At 43.6% G+C, this 13,473-nt stretch overlaps 1 protein-coding gene across 1 annotated transcript in view; it reads left to right on the top strand.

Moving 5' to 3' along the window:
- SLC6A6 (solute carrier family 6 member 6) overlaps positions 1 to 13,473 on the top strand; it is a 58,787-nt gene that overhangs the window by 26,864 nt on the left and 18,450 nt on the right. The window contains exons 7-11 of the mRNA XM_082487779.1: positions 691 to 925; positions 6,623 to 6,755; positions 10,177 to 10,311; positions 12,211 to 12,314; positions 12,428 to 12,552. Coding sequence (XP_082343905.1) covers positions 691 to 925; positions 6,623 to 6,755; positions 10,177 to 10,311; positions 12,211 to 12,314; positions 12,428 to 12,552 — 732 coding nt within the window. The remainder of the gene's footprint in view (positions 1 to 690; positions 926 to 6,622; positions 6,756 to 10,176; positions 10,312 to 12,210; positions 12,315 to 12,427; positions 12,553 to 13,473) is intronic.

Here is a 13,473-nt window from a genome sequence, read left to right as displayed (position 1 = left end):
GACCCTGCTTATAAAAACAAACAGGGAACATTTTTTTATCGTCAAATATTGATAGCAGAGTTAAACATTGATCTAATTAACCATAACAGCTACAAATATCATGCTTCCTTTGCACAAGTGAAATTGGGGCAGAAGCAGCAGCTTTCACATTGATAGCGCTGGAATTTTCCTTTTTAACTCACTCAAGAACTGTCTTTTTTTTTTTTTGCACATAGGATGAGCCGAGCCAGTCGATAAGTATGGGTGGTGCAGGGGCTGCCCAGCCGAGCTGCCTCCAAGGAAGCTGGCTTGGGGGACAGTGTGGTGAGAATGATGTTGCCCAAGTAGGTACCGAAGGTGTGGGATGCTGTAGTTCTAGAATAAGCAAAGCACGGTGCCTTGATTTCTTTTTAATAAAACTTGAAATCGTCGGGTTAGTGTTAAATTCGGTAGATGTCCTGCAGACCTCCCCTCCAATGTCAGCAAACCACGGCCAGAAACTCAACCCTGAGTGTTCGTGCTAGTCAGAGTGGTGGCAGGTCTGTGCTTATGCGTGATCAAGTTGAGTTGCTTCCAACAGAGGAGTGGTAGAGCGGGATACAAGTCTGCAACACAGTGGGAATAGCAGCAGCTCCATGAGATCACAAGGCGCCCTAGCAAGAAGCGGCTGTCACCTCTGCACGTATTTCTTTTCTCTCCCCCTCTCGCCAGGAATTGGTTATGCTTCCATAGTGATTGTGTCCCTTCTGAACGTGTACTACATCGTGATCCTGGCCTGGGGACTCTACTACCTGTTCCAGTCGTTCCAGAGCGTCCTGCCGTGGGCTCACTGCCACCAGAAGTGGAACACACCAACCTGCGTGGAAGACACTCTCAGGAAGAACAAAACACTCTGGATATCACTGAATGCCACTAACTTCACCTCTCCTGTCACAGAGTTTTGGGAGTAAGTATCCCCTCTTCATGGTGCTTACAGATGCTTCAGTGGCGTGTCAAAGGTCAGACCGGAGATTTTGTGGAAGCTCTGTGAGTAATGTTCAATAGGAAAAGAAAACTGGATGTCAGTTGTTTGACCAGTGTTTGCTACCGGTTCTCACCCATCCTGAGACAGACTGGCCATGGCAGAAGGTGTTGGATGTGTAACTGTGTTGGTCCTAGCGTGTACAGGGAGGCGGAAAAGCCCACTGCAATTTCTGGTTTGGAAGAAGACTTGTTTCCTTCTTGGTTGGGATTCTCTAAATGCAGCATGAGAACAGAAACAAGTCACTTCAGATGCCCTGATAGAATGGATTTTTCTTTTTGCAAGATGCCTGTATTTCATCAGGCCCGAGCTTCTTACACCCATTTCTCTCTTATTTTTCAAGTTTTAAATTATATTGCATAACCAGATTTCTGAGCAGGCGTGACCTCAAATCTCTGTGTGTTCATATAGGCATCAAAACATAACAGCAGAGGAAGACACCTGTAGGGAAACTTAAATCCAAAGGATCTACAAATAGCTTAGGAAGAATTTTTTTTTTTTCCTGGCTTGCTCAGATGGTCATGTAGAATTATTTTCTGACCCAGCTTGGCTTTTTCAGCATGTTTGAAGTCTAGTTTTGTCCCTGATTAACTTGTACCTACTTTTCTATTTTTAAAAAGAAGTGTCAGCCAATAGACCCAGCAGGAATGATGTTCATACCAAAGATATTTGGCATGCGTTAGCTTTAGAAAAAAATCCTCTTATGAACTGTGCTAAAATGTGTAACACAAGAGCTAAAATGCAGAGGGCAGTTTGGATCTTGGATGAGCAGTCTGTCAGGAGGCACTGGTGCCCAGTGTGAGAGACGGCGCGCAGATTGTAAGGGCAGTCATTTTCACTGTGCCACAAGCACTGCGTTTTCATGTTGAACGACAGATACTTTCCCAGGTGACTTTGTCCCTTGTAAATATGGAAAGAGTTGGAAAACGTTTGTTAATTGGTACCTTTGGATATTTTAGGGGAATTTAGAGGCAGGTTGCAGTAGAAGAGGAAGCAACTCTCACTCCTTTGGACTCTCCCACAGTGACTTTGGGACTGAGGGCCTTGAATCCAAATGAGCGGCTGGCTTGGTAGGATGTTCAAAAATCTCCTCAAGACCTCCCTAAGAAGCACGGGTCGACAGTGCTGTCCCTGAATTAGAGTTACTCTTGCAGGGCTTCAAAAGCACTGTGTTCATCTTCAATTTTGTGCAGTAATTTTGCTCACAGGTCCTATCGTACCTGGGGGCAGCTATGAGCTTAGCAGCCTCCCAATGTGGCCATGGGGTTGTCCTGCTGCTCCAGAAGCTTCTATTCCTGTAATGCACAGATTTAAGGGCCAGGTTGTCTGACTGGATCCCCAGGTGGTATGTCCCCTTCAGGAGACTGAAGATAATGTAGCAGAAGGAAATAAGGCTGGGAGTTGGAAAACGGGTTGTAAAACAAAGACTGAGGGCTCCAGGACCTCAGGGGACATCAGAGCTTTCCATGGGTAACGACACGGCAGGTACGCAGGGCAACCTGTCCATGGGTTGGGGGAACAATGTCCCCATGGGAGCACGTTAGAGGTGGAGCTTTTAGTTAAGTTCCCTCTAAAAGAAACCAAGTTTCTGTCCTCAAAACTCCCCTGCAAGCTGAACCAAATCCTCCTGTGGAGGAGCCTAACAGATGTAGTCAGGCTGGAGGTGCCCGAGGCTGGAGGACAAATCCTTGATCCTCACAGCACTTTCCCCTTCCCTCCAGCTTGCCCTCGCTGTTTCTGTAGCACAGCCAGAGCAAAGGTTGCTCAGCGATTAGTGCTCGTGGAGGCGACTCTCCATGCACTTTTCAGCCACTTTAACTTTTGTCCTCAAATAACAGTTTTAAACATCGTGAGCTGAACTCTTCCCTGGAGTCATGCTAGGGAGGAGTTTGGCTCTGCAGTCCTACTAATACAGACATACTGTCCATAGCTCACTGTTTCATCATGAGCGAAACTGCCCTTAACAGACCACGCTGCCTTCGGGACTCATGGCACTTACAGGAGTATTAAAAATAGCTGTTCTCTCTGCATAAACAGCTATTAGTGTCTTAAAGTAAGGACAGAGATCACTCAGCACTGTCGTAACGTAGCTTTTACGTGGTGCCAGCATTCAGTATCCCCAGTTTTTCCCCAGCCATGCTACTATTCTTTATAGTTCTGAAATTAAAATAATTTTAAGAACTTGCAGGTACTTTGTCATCATAGACAATGCCAGCTGCCAGACAGGCAGTTACCCGCATCGAAAGGACAGGTCAATAAATAGTCTTTAACGGAAGACATCCATCTCTTTGTGGCACAATTAATTCTGATTTAATTCAGGGGTTTGTGAGTATTTGGTTTCTGAAACCCAATGCCATTTTTACTGTGGGACATTTATGTAGTGTCCTCATCAGTACTGCTTTATAAAAGTAACGCTGCCCAGCTATAATTGACCACATGGATGCATTAACCTCTGCGTTGAATAACGTGTGTCCTTCTCAGCCTGGCTGGACGTATAGTACAGCCTGACATTTCAGTTCATTTGAATTAATGTTCTGTGCAAATCACATGCTTGCTTGAGCAGCAATAAAAGGGGGTTAAGCAAATCTGGCTTTGTATCAGGAGACTTACCTCTTGGTATCACATGCTTCAGGTCTTATTTCTGAAGATTTTATTTTAAAGTCCAAAACCTTAAAGGCTTACACACGTATTAATACATAAGGGATAAGTGTTATGGGGTAATTATGGCTGAACAAAACCTCTGATTGTCTGGTGCTGGCCAAGTGTTTATAAATATTGGGTAATCAGCAGACTTTATTCGTCCAAATCCCAAGAAAGACCATCACATGCTAATGGCATGTAATCCTGAAGGGAGCAACACAAAAACTAAACAAAATCTAGGGCAGCTGTCTCTGCCTTTGGGGGCAAACTTGAGGGGTTTAAACGTTGTTTCATATTCTCCTTCTAATGGTCTTCTGGTACAACTGCTTCAGTGTTAGTTATTCTTGTCCATCCAACATGAAAGGGTGCTTCGCCTTTCCTGGTATGAAAGGTCTTGTCTGTATTCAGTTGATTAACGAGCTGGAATATCCTTCAAGGATTGCATAACTCTCCTCATTTTATTTTTGTTTGTGTTCTAGAGCCGGTTACGGCTCCTATTACATTTCCATATTACACATCACTAGAACGTACTAGTGCATGAAGAAGGTTCAAGAACTCATGTTTACAACAAACTCGCCCCCAGCCTGTTGTCCCATTGATTATATATGAGTGGCAGTTAATGACAGCATCAAGACTATAAATTAGAATTAGTAACACTTCATGCATAAATGGCGTGAAGTCGAGTGGGCTTGGCTGAATCTAAGCAGCAGTGGGTTGTGTAACAAGATTGAAGAGCTATCAGCATAGCCCGGCTCCTGCTCCTTGCTGAACTTGAATTTTCAGGGTATCGCAAATCCAGGTTGAGTGCTTCTGCTGCAAAAATGCGTTGGGTTAGATTTTGTGAAACAATTTTAATGCCTCCCCTGGTAATTCTGAGTGGATTCCTTGAGGTAGTCGGTCTTCGTGAGACGAGACAATGCAGGATTGAGAAAGTCAGCGCATCACTTACTGCACCTCCTGCCTCACCATAGACAAGTAACGTAGCTGGCTCTCAGTAACCCTCTGGGTGCCCTCCAAAAAAGCGTGAAAGGGTTGCTGGGGCAAACTCTAGGTGAGATGACCATTTCTGCTTTGTTCCCTAATAAAAAGCAAAGAAGTCCTAGCTGAATGCTTTGATAGAGCTCCCTATTCTAAAGCGCATTTGCAGTTAATTATCCATGGCTTCCTGAGAGCTAGCTCTATAGGTTGCCTTTTTAATATGAACTGCCCCTTAGATTGGAAAATTGCCATTTATTTTTAAAAAAGCCATAGAAGGTTGCAGCTGAAGTTTGTCATCTTATAAATGTATTTTCTTCTTTTGTATACGCACAGCGGGTTTTTCTTGGTTTCTTTAGGCTCAGGTGAACCAGGACCGCAACTTTATGCCAAATATTCATTACCGAGGGGTTTCTCATAACTGTTGAATAGCTGTGCTTATTAGGGCAGACTTACCCTGCCTGGTGCCATTAGTCCTTTTCCATAACAAAATACACACACGTTCAGAGAGAATAAAGCATTTGGTGTGAGAACACATTCACACAGGTAATCCGAGTGAATTTGGCAAACAGAGACGCAAAAACAGATGGGTGAGGGTTTGAGTCCTATTAAACTGGTCAAGCCAGGGTTTTTTTTTCCAAAAAAACTAATTGCAAATTTTCCATTGGTGACTTCATTTGCTATTATTTCCACGGTAATAGCAAAAAAAAAAAAAAAAAAAAAAAAAAGTTTAATTGATTCAGGGGAAAAACAAACCACAGTGGTTTATCTTGTACTGGATCTACACGCAAAGCTGCGCGCGCCACACTTGTGGGCCTGACCCTGCTACGACGGCCCAGAGTGCTGTGCTCTCGGCCCTCCACGATTTGGGTAAAGGAAAGTGGCTAATTTTTTATAGCCGTCTGAAAATAAAATTCAATTAACAATTTGTTAGGTAGCAAGTTCCTTTCTCTAGTCTCTGGGTAAGGCATTTCTGTTGTGAGTGAGGTCAAAATTCTCCTTGACTTGAAAAAACTTGCAGAAAGTCTTCAGGGTTTAATAGGTTCATTTGCAGAGGAGTTTTAGGTACGAGAACAGTAAGAAACAGTTTGTTCTTTCAGACACATTTGACAAATGAAGTATCGGGTATGACAAGGTCTGTGCAATGTGTGAGGTCAGTAAACACTGCACAAAAGTAAAAGAAAAGTTTTAAATTAGCGTTTAACAATGACCCACGGCAATTACTGAAAGAGAGAAGCCCTAATGACTTTTTTCCCTCAGGAGCAGAGAATTTTCCTGGTCAGAAGTTGCTCCCTTAAGACCCAGCTTAGTAATTTCTTTTTATTTGACCTAAGTGACAGAATAAAGTTTGCCAACTATCTTGAGTCAGCTGAAGAAGACCCTGGTGGGGCGGTGCTGAGGGCAGTCGGCAGCGCGCCCAGGCAGTGTTCGTGTGCAGGGGGAGAGCGGATCACAGCTCCAGCCCTCCCCCCTGCACAGCGGCACAGCGTGATGGTTCCCTGCGTTGCTTTTTCCCTTTCCTCCTTGTGGCAGTCTTGGTAATGGACTGAAAAGGAGGAGGAAGACGTGGGTGCAGGCCAGTTGCGAGTGTCCGGTATGGAGACATCGTGTGCAATGCTGCCACGTGGCTTCGAAGCCGGGGTTGGTGGCCATGCCACGGTGAGCTGGTCTTGCGTCTTCAAGGGGGCAAATGGAAAAGCTGCAGTGCTTTGAGTGTACTTTCTTACCTCGTACTGAGGTGATGGTGGGCTGCTAAAAGGAGCTGAAAATGAAATGCTGTACAATATATTGAACGCAAGGGTCCCTCAAAGCTCGGGAAGATGTAGGGCTGCAAAGCTCAGCTTTGCTCACATGAGCCACGCTGACTTAGCAAGCAACGTTCCGAAGGCAGGGATCTGCCCGTGCAGATCCTGTACACCATCCTGTACTCTCAGGCGTCCCACCCAGACCCTGCATCAACTGAGCTCCTGCATCTCTCTCTTGTTTTGTTTCCTTTCAAATATCCAGGCGGAATGTACTGAGCTTGTCATCGGGAATTGAAGATATTGGTATTATCAAGTGGGATCTAGCACTGTGTCTTCTCCTTGTCTGGGTGATATGTTTCTTCTGCATTTGGAAAGGAGTCAAATCCACTGGGAAAGTAAGTGCTCTTTTACCCTTTTTATAATCATTGCAGTTAGCAGATGTTAGAAATACGAAGTAATGCTGTTCTTAGATATATTCACCATTTCCTTGAAAAATACGTATTTGTGCACTGAATGAAAGAGGGACTTAGATTCGACTGACTTAGAAAAGCCATTGCCAGTGCCCAAAATGCCTGTGAGTCCAGTAGCCATTACTGGAATGGCATCAAGAAGCAAACACAAGCATGGTTCGAGTACCGCTTGGCCTCTCTGAGGACGAGTGTCCCACTGATACATGTCATGAGCATGGAAGGTCTTACGCTCGCGATGTGTGATGCTCTGCGCTGCCTGTCCCTGCTCTCACGCCGGCCAAGTTCATTTTCAGTGCAGCGGGATGGATGTTAACATAGCTGTGGTAGGGATGTTTTAAGTCAGTGGAAACTGCTGGATGCATAGCATTTTTGAAATGCCACTCACTTACAGAAGAGCTCTGTGCAGACATAGGAGACTAAACTTAGGTACTCGTTTAGAAGTACTCTCCTTAACAGAGATCCTGGATAGTTTGTGTCTTCAGTCTCATCGTGTGCTCTTATGTTTTTCTCTAAAGGATAACAGTTAAATCGTTCCTGAACCTCATCCTACTCCAGGGCAAGAGACAAATTACAGCAAATCTTGGCCAATCAATCCCTTAAGAACATGAGGCGTGATAGTACTGCCCCTTGCATGTTTTTGAACCTAGTTTAATGACAAAAGCCTCTTGAAACCATTTGTGGCGCTCAGCTTTCAAACCTGTTTGTTGAGGCGACATTTCTGATAAATCCAACAGAGGGAAAGAGGTCTCAAGATACGGAGTTCCCACACGTTTCTTGTCAGCTAGGTGGAAGGGAGCGACCCTGTTAGTGTCCTACCTGAGAGAAAGGCCACAGCATGAACCCACCTTTTGTCAGCCTCCAGAAATCAGGAGGAGTGAGCAATTGCAAACACCTCAGCTGCAGAAAAAGCATCACTTAGCAGTTTTACCTTGTTACGCGCTGCGGAATCATCCAGGAGACAAAACTCCATAGGAAACCAGACCTCATTGGTTCCACTGTTGACTAAACTACTTGTCGTTTCTGTCTTGCTTTCTGTGATGTTTGTCATGGAGCTGCCTTAAAATCAATCTGGTGCCTTCTCCTGGATTCCTGCCAGCTTTGCCCCAAAGAACAGCTTCCACACCTTTAAAGCACACGTTAACAAAAATGTTCGCTTCTCTCTTCCCTCTGATTGATGTGACCCGGTGAGGTGATTGTGAAAGTTTTATAGTAAAGGTGAACGCAGTAAATCTCCCGCAGTAGCCCAGCGGAAGCCCACATTTCTGCAGCAGCTTTGGCGAGCCTGGTGTCTGCTCGGTAAAGGTTACGGTAGCGCTAAGAAATTTTTTCCAAGCTCCCTCTGGTAGACTGTTTCAAGCCCCTGTGAAGGTAACCGGTTGAAAAGAGGTCAGTTAAAATCAGTTATCTAAAAATTTGTATTTTCTGGAAATCCAGCAAAATGTTCTCATTCGTAAGACAAGGCGGTTGGTAGGAATCCGCTGCCTCCTCTCCGCAGCGTCTGAGCTCGTGCGGGTGTGGAGCCAAAGCCCAACAAAACCATTGGAAAGTCTCCGGTTGACTCCATTAACTTTGGGGTCAAAGAAAAGTAAACTGTAAACTCTAATGGAGGACTTGAATTATTTGAGAAGTCTAGTTTACTTTAGTAGATGGTTGTTTATAGCACTTCCCTGCTTTCCAGCGTGTTAATGGCTCTTTGGAGAGCAGAAAAAAAACCCCAAGACATAGTTTTTAAATCTCATAGTAGCGTATTGGACAAATAAACATGAAATCATGAGGAAAAATAATAGTTGTGCTTATGCATTGGATAGTGTGCTTGATCTTAAAAATTCCTCCAGCAATACGAGAGAATCTTGACCTGCAGTGCAAACGCCACTTTCTGAGTGTTGTTTACTCAGTTCCTGCAAACACGTCAAGGTGTATGTTTTTTGTAAGAAAACTATGATTTTTCTTAGGTCTGGCTTATATTAAAAAACATAAGAACGCACAGAAACAGTTTTGGTTTTGGTGAAACTGGGCTAATGTGTAATATGTATCATTTGTCAGTGGAAAATATACAGGAAATTCACAGAGAATTAAAACGGGCACATGTGAAAAGTCATCCTTTCATTTTCTGAAATCAGTCCAGCTCTGTGAATTACGATGGCAATGCAGGCTTTGAGTTCTCCTCATTATTCTCAGAGGACACACTTAAGAAGAAAAACGGTGCATCCCATGAGCTTTGCTGTAGTTAAACAAATTCTGGAAAACAAAAATACATTTTAACTCATGACGGCCAACTGTAATTACCTGGGGGCATCATCTGACTCCATGAAAAACGCCTGTCTTGGGCAGTAGTGATTCTTGACTGTAACACAGCAGTTATATAAAAAATGAGAGAAAGCACTGATGAGCAAAGAAAACAAAATGTTAAGAGGTCAAAAAGTGTGGGTCTAAAGATAGAACTGCCCAAATGCAAGCTCAATTAACCCTCGCGCTGGAGATTAAAGCAAAGGGCTCTTTCATCAAATGAATGAGAAGATAACAAGAAGAGAAGTAGGCTGTTATTCAAAGAGAGTGGGAATAGAGGTTAAAGATAATGAAGACATATTCTCAAACTGGATGAATAGAGCTTTAGTTTCCAATAATGATGTTGCTGAATAGGCAGCAAAGGCAAGAATGAAGTTATGGGACTGGAAATTACCACTGTTGAGGTTGATGCCAACCTGAAGGGCTTCACGCGTTCAAGGCGATGGGAAGGGAGACACAGGAGAACAGACCAAATTACCTTTATCGCTGAAAGAAGTGCCTTGTGAAATTGCCCGTAGGAGCAGTAGTGAGGCTGCCTGGCGAAATTAGAGGTAGCAGCAGAGCTTGCAAAACAGTTTGCGGTTTTTAAGTTCAAATAGAGAATGAGGTAATGCTTCGGGCACCCCCAGTGGGGAAATCGCTTCAGCTTCCCTGGCAGAGGTGCACTTGTCATGTGAGGAGGACAAACAGGGAAAAGGCAGAATTCCTAACGAAAGTCATGGGTTGTATAAAATCCTGCATGTTCTCTGCCTGAGTGACGTGACCACTGTCTGGGGGGCTCTAGGAGAATTAATGAACCTGTATTGCCTCAGGTCTAAAGCAATAAGGTAGTAAAGAACATTAAACTAGAAGTAGACACAGAAACTCAGGTCAGGTCCTTTTTAGGTATGAGGGGGTCAAGATCTTTCAAGATTCAAGAATCTTGAAATGATCTCAAGATTCCAGAATCTTGATTCAAGATCTCAAGATCTCTCAAGAGTCAAGATCTCTGTTGACTCTGGAGGTGTAGCATTGACTGCCATGGACTAAACATACCTTTTTTTTTTAAATTTATTGCCAGGTAGTGTACATCACTGCCACGTTCCCGTTCATCATGCTCCTTGTTCTACTCATCCGTGGTGTGACTCTCCCTGGAGCTGCAGAAGGCATCAAGTTTTATCTTTATCCTGATATCTCACGGTTAGCTGACCCGCAGGTACAGAACCAGGAGTGGGGAGTGGGACAATTTCCTATTGTGAAGGGGGATGGATGGTGGAGGGTGATGGTGGTGATGTAATGGCAATAGATTTTTTTTCCACGGTCTTTAGAGGTCCGAATATAGCATGAACATTAATGCTGGGTTATATTTTCCAGAGATCTGCTTGAGAAGGTCACTGTTATATGTGTTAATGCATCTTTCCATGTGTATGTATGTGTGTGTATGCGTGTGTATTTTTTTTGTGTCAAAGGACTCTGAGGCTGTAGACTCTGTCCCGTTATACAATCTCAGCTTTCTTGTTGGTAAGGTAAGGGAGATGCATTTTTTTAATGAGGATAGTCTTTAGTTTCAAAGGAGAGACACGTGAGCGTCACAGATGGAACAACAAGCGACAACTGTGAGTACCAGTGTCACTTAGCTCCCACTGCTCAACAGGAGGAGATTGGAAAAGAAGTGAATGAAATAATAGAAGAATGAAAAGCCATGCAAAGAGGGAGAAAAATGCTTTATGAGGCACAGGAACTACTGTTTGCTTAGCCCTGGCTGGTGGGAGTTAGGCTTACACTTTCTGTATAGGCTGTGATCAGATAAAGATTCCTGTCTGTGCTCACAGAGTGCAAATATGTGACACTTGTGCAGACCAGCGTCGGTTCAGCCAATAGTGATTGTGTGAGAGATGCAAAAAAAGGCAATACCCCCCTCACCCCCCAAAAAAAAAGAAAAAAGAAGGGACCGATGTCTGTCTTAGCTATTTCTTTCTATTGCCTAGGTGGTTAAAATAAAATTCCAACGGTAGCTAACTAACTGAAATAGGAATAGTATAATTGAAAGAAACATTGAGGAAATTTGGTTCATTCTCTAGTCTTGCCCTCTATATACAAGGAACCCTCTTTATAGGGTACATTATATTTTATGGATGAATCATCTTTTATGGGACTCTGTGATTTTTATGATCTACTATTAGCCCTAACCCCAGAGCATCAGCCGATAACGTAGAAGAGATTCTTGCGAGCTGGCAGGCCCCTTCCCATGGTCTAGCAAAAGCATCATCTCCAACAAGAAACCCAGTCAGCAAGGTGCTGGGAAGCAATGGTGAGAGGGAGGAGGTAATCATCTACAGTCTTAATTCTCACTCAGACTCCTTGGTGGTTTCTACTGGCACGAGCAGACTTGCATTAGCAGAAAGAAGTGAACAGATAGGATTCAATGGATGCATTTTGATAGCTTGCTACGTATTTACTAACTGAGAAGTTGATAGTGTGCTGTTATTTCAGTCTGTGTATTTTATTAATGTAATCAGCAGAAAGAATCATGAGAGCAAGATCAGATACGTATCTTATAAAGTGCATTGTATTTTTCATGTTTTTCCCCCACCCTTATGGCTTTTTATCTTGCATTTGAACAGTTACAAAAACAACCAGAAAGCTAGAAAAATAAACAAGCCAAATACACAAACCGGTTTCTCAGGCTTTTCACATCCTCAGTTTAGTGACTCTGGGGGCTGATTCTAACTGAAATAAGTTACAACAGAAATGAGCAAAATGTAAATACTTCTGCATTTCCTATTGGGCTGAAACACCTTTATTGTTGCGCCAACAGGAAGGATCAGCTGAATGACTAAGAAACTAGAAATACTGAGCATCTCTGGGGAGGGGATACAGGAACTGTTGTAGAGATTACGTTCTCGTGGGCTCTGACGCTAACAATTTTCTTTTCTTTATAAAAGCCAAAATTGCAAATGTGATGTTCTCTTTCCCTCTCTCCCCAATCCTTTAGCTATCACCCTCAATGGAAGCAATTATTTTGTTGATTTTGCATAGTTTGAACTGTGTGTTTGCACTGAGTGTTGCAATGCAGCGATGCTGGTAATAACAGTCTTTCCGTCTTTCCCTTTAGGTCTGGATAGATGCAGGGACACAAATCTTCTTCTCATATGCAATCTGCTTAGGAGCAATGACTTCCCTGGGGAGCTACAACAAGTACAAATACAACTGCTATAGGCAAGTTTCCATCCAAGGGGGTTTAGTGTTTTAGCTAAATGATGTAAATAAAGTAGGGACAATGGGTTAATTTTTTTTTAATTAACTTGCTCCATGACATATGTGTGACTTAGGGACTGTTTGCTGCTGGGATGCCTGAACAGTGGTACCAGTTTTGTGTCTGGCTTCGCAATTTTTTCCGTCCTGGGCTTCATGGCACAAGAGCAAGGGGTGAACATTGCTGATGTGGCAGAGTCAGGTACGATGGTATTGGTGGCAGTGGTGGTGGGCACTGCCGCCTAGCGTGTGAGCAAAGTTCTGCAGACTCAATCAGCTAACATCTAAGAAATAAAAACAGAACAAGATTTCCCATAATCTCCAGAAAAATAAGCATATTGATGATTTGGGCTTTCATCTAGAGCAGTGAGGGTTAGCTGGGGTTGTATTGTTTACTCTGTCTTGATGAACAGGGCAGCCAACGCGTTTCCTAGAGTGTGCTAATCCATGTGAGTTGAGATTAGGGTTAAGATAACCACACCATTATCTAGGGTCCAGAATGTCATTGATTCAAGAATTTATTCCATCTTTCTTTTCAGACTACCTTTATTTTCATTCAAATGCAAATAGCCAGTATTTATGTATTTTTCATAGCTTAGTTTTGCTTGCTCGCAGCGCTGCAGGGGCAATGTTACCTTGGCCTTTTGAAGAGACATAGGTGCATATATTCCCAGGTCCCACTGGAGGGCAAGAGAAGTTGGAGAACTCCCATCTCCTGGGTTCTGTGGACCATTTCCTCCACAGGAACTCTAGTTGTTGCAGTCCTGCATTTGTGCTCCGTAGCTTCAGGGTGAGGCTGACAGGACTGTGAGAAGTCCGTTTTGAAACTGGATGTACGCTTAGGTTCCTCCCTTACTTCAGAAGTGTGCTTCCCCTCAACGTTCAGCTACACACTTGCAGCTGAAGAAGGCTAAATCCTCATAGCATGTGGATGTATCTCAGACAAAAGAGATACGACATTTTTCCTCTGTGCATGTCTTGTCCGTGAGGGCAGGTGTAACCAAGTGTTTTCACATAGAACAGAGAGATTAGATGGGAATTACCATTTAAAAATAATGAGTCAGGCCTCGACAGCCATGATGCTTAAAGCTAATTAGATTCAAGTAGGAACGATGGCACTTGA

This window comes from Vanellus vanellus, assembly GCF_965231255.1.
Source record: "Vanellus vanellus genome assembly, chromosome: 9".
Classification (NCBI taxonomy): Eukaryota; Metazoa; Chordata; class Aves; order Charadriiformes; family Charadriidae; genus Vanellus; species Vanellus vanellus.
This window is presented reverse-complemented; position numbering and strand designations above follow the sequence as displayed.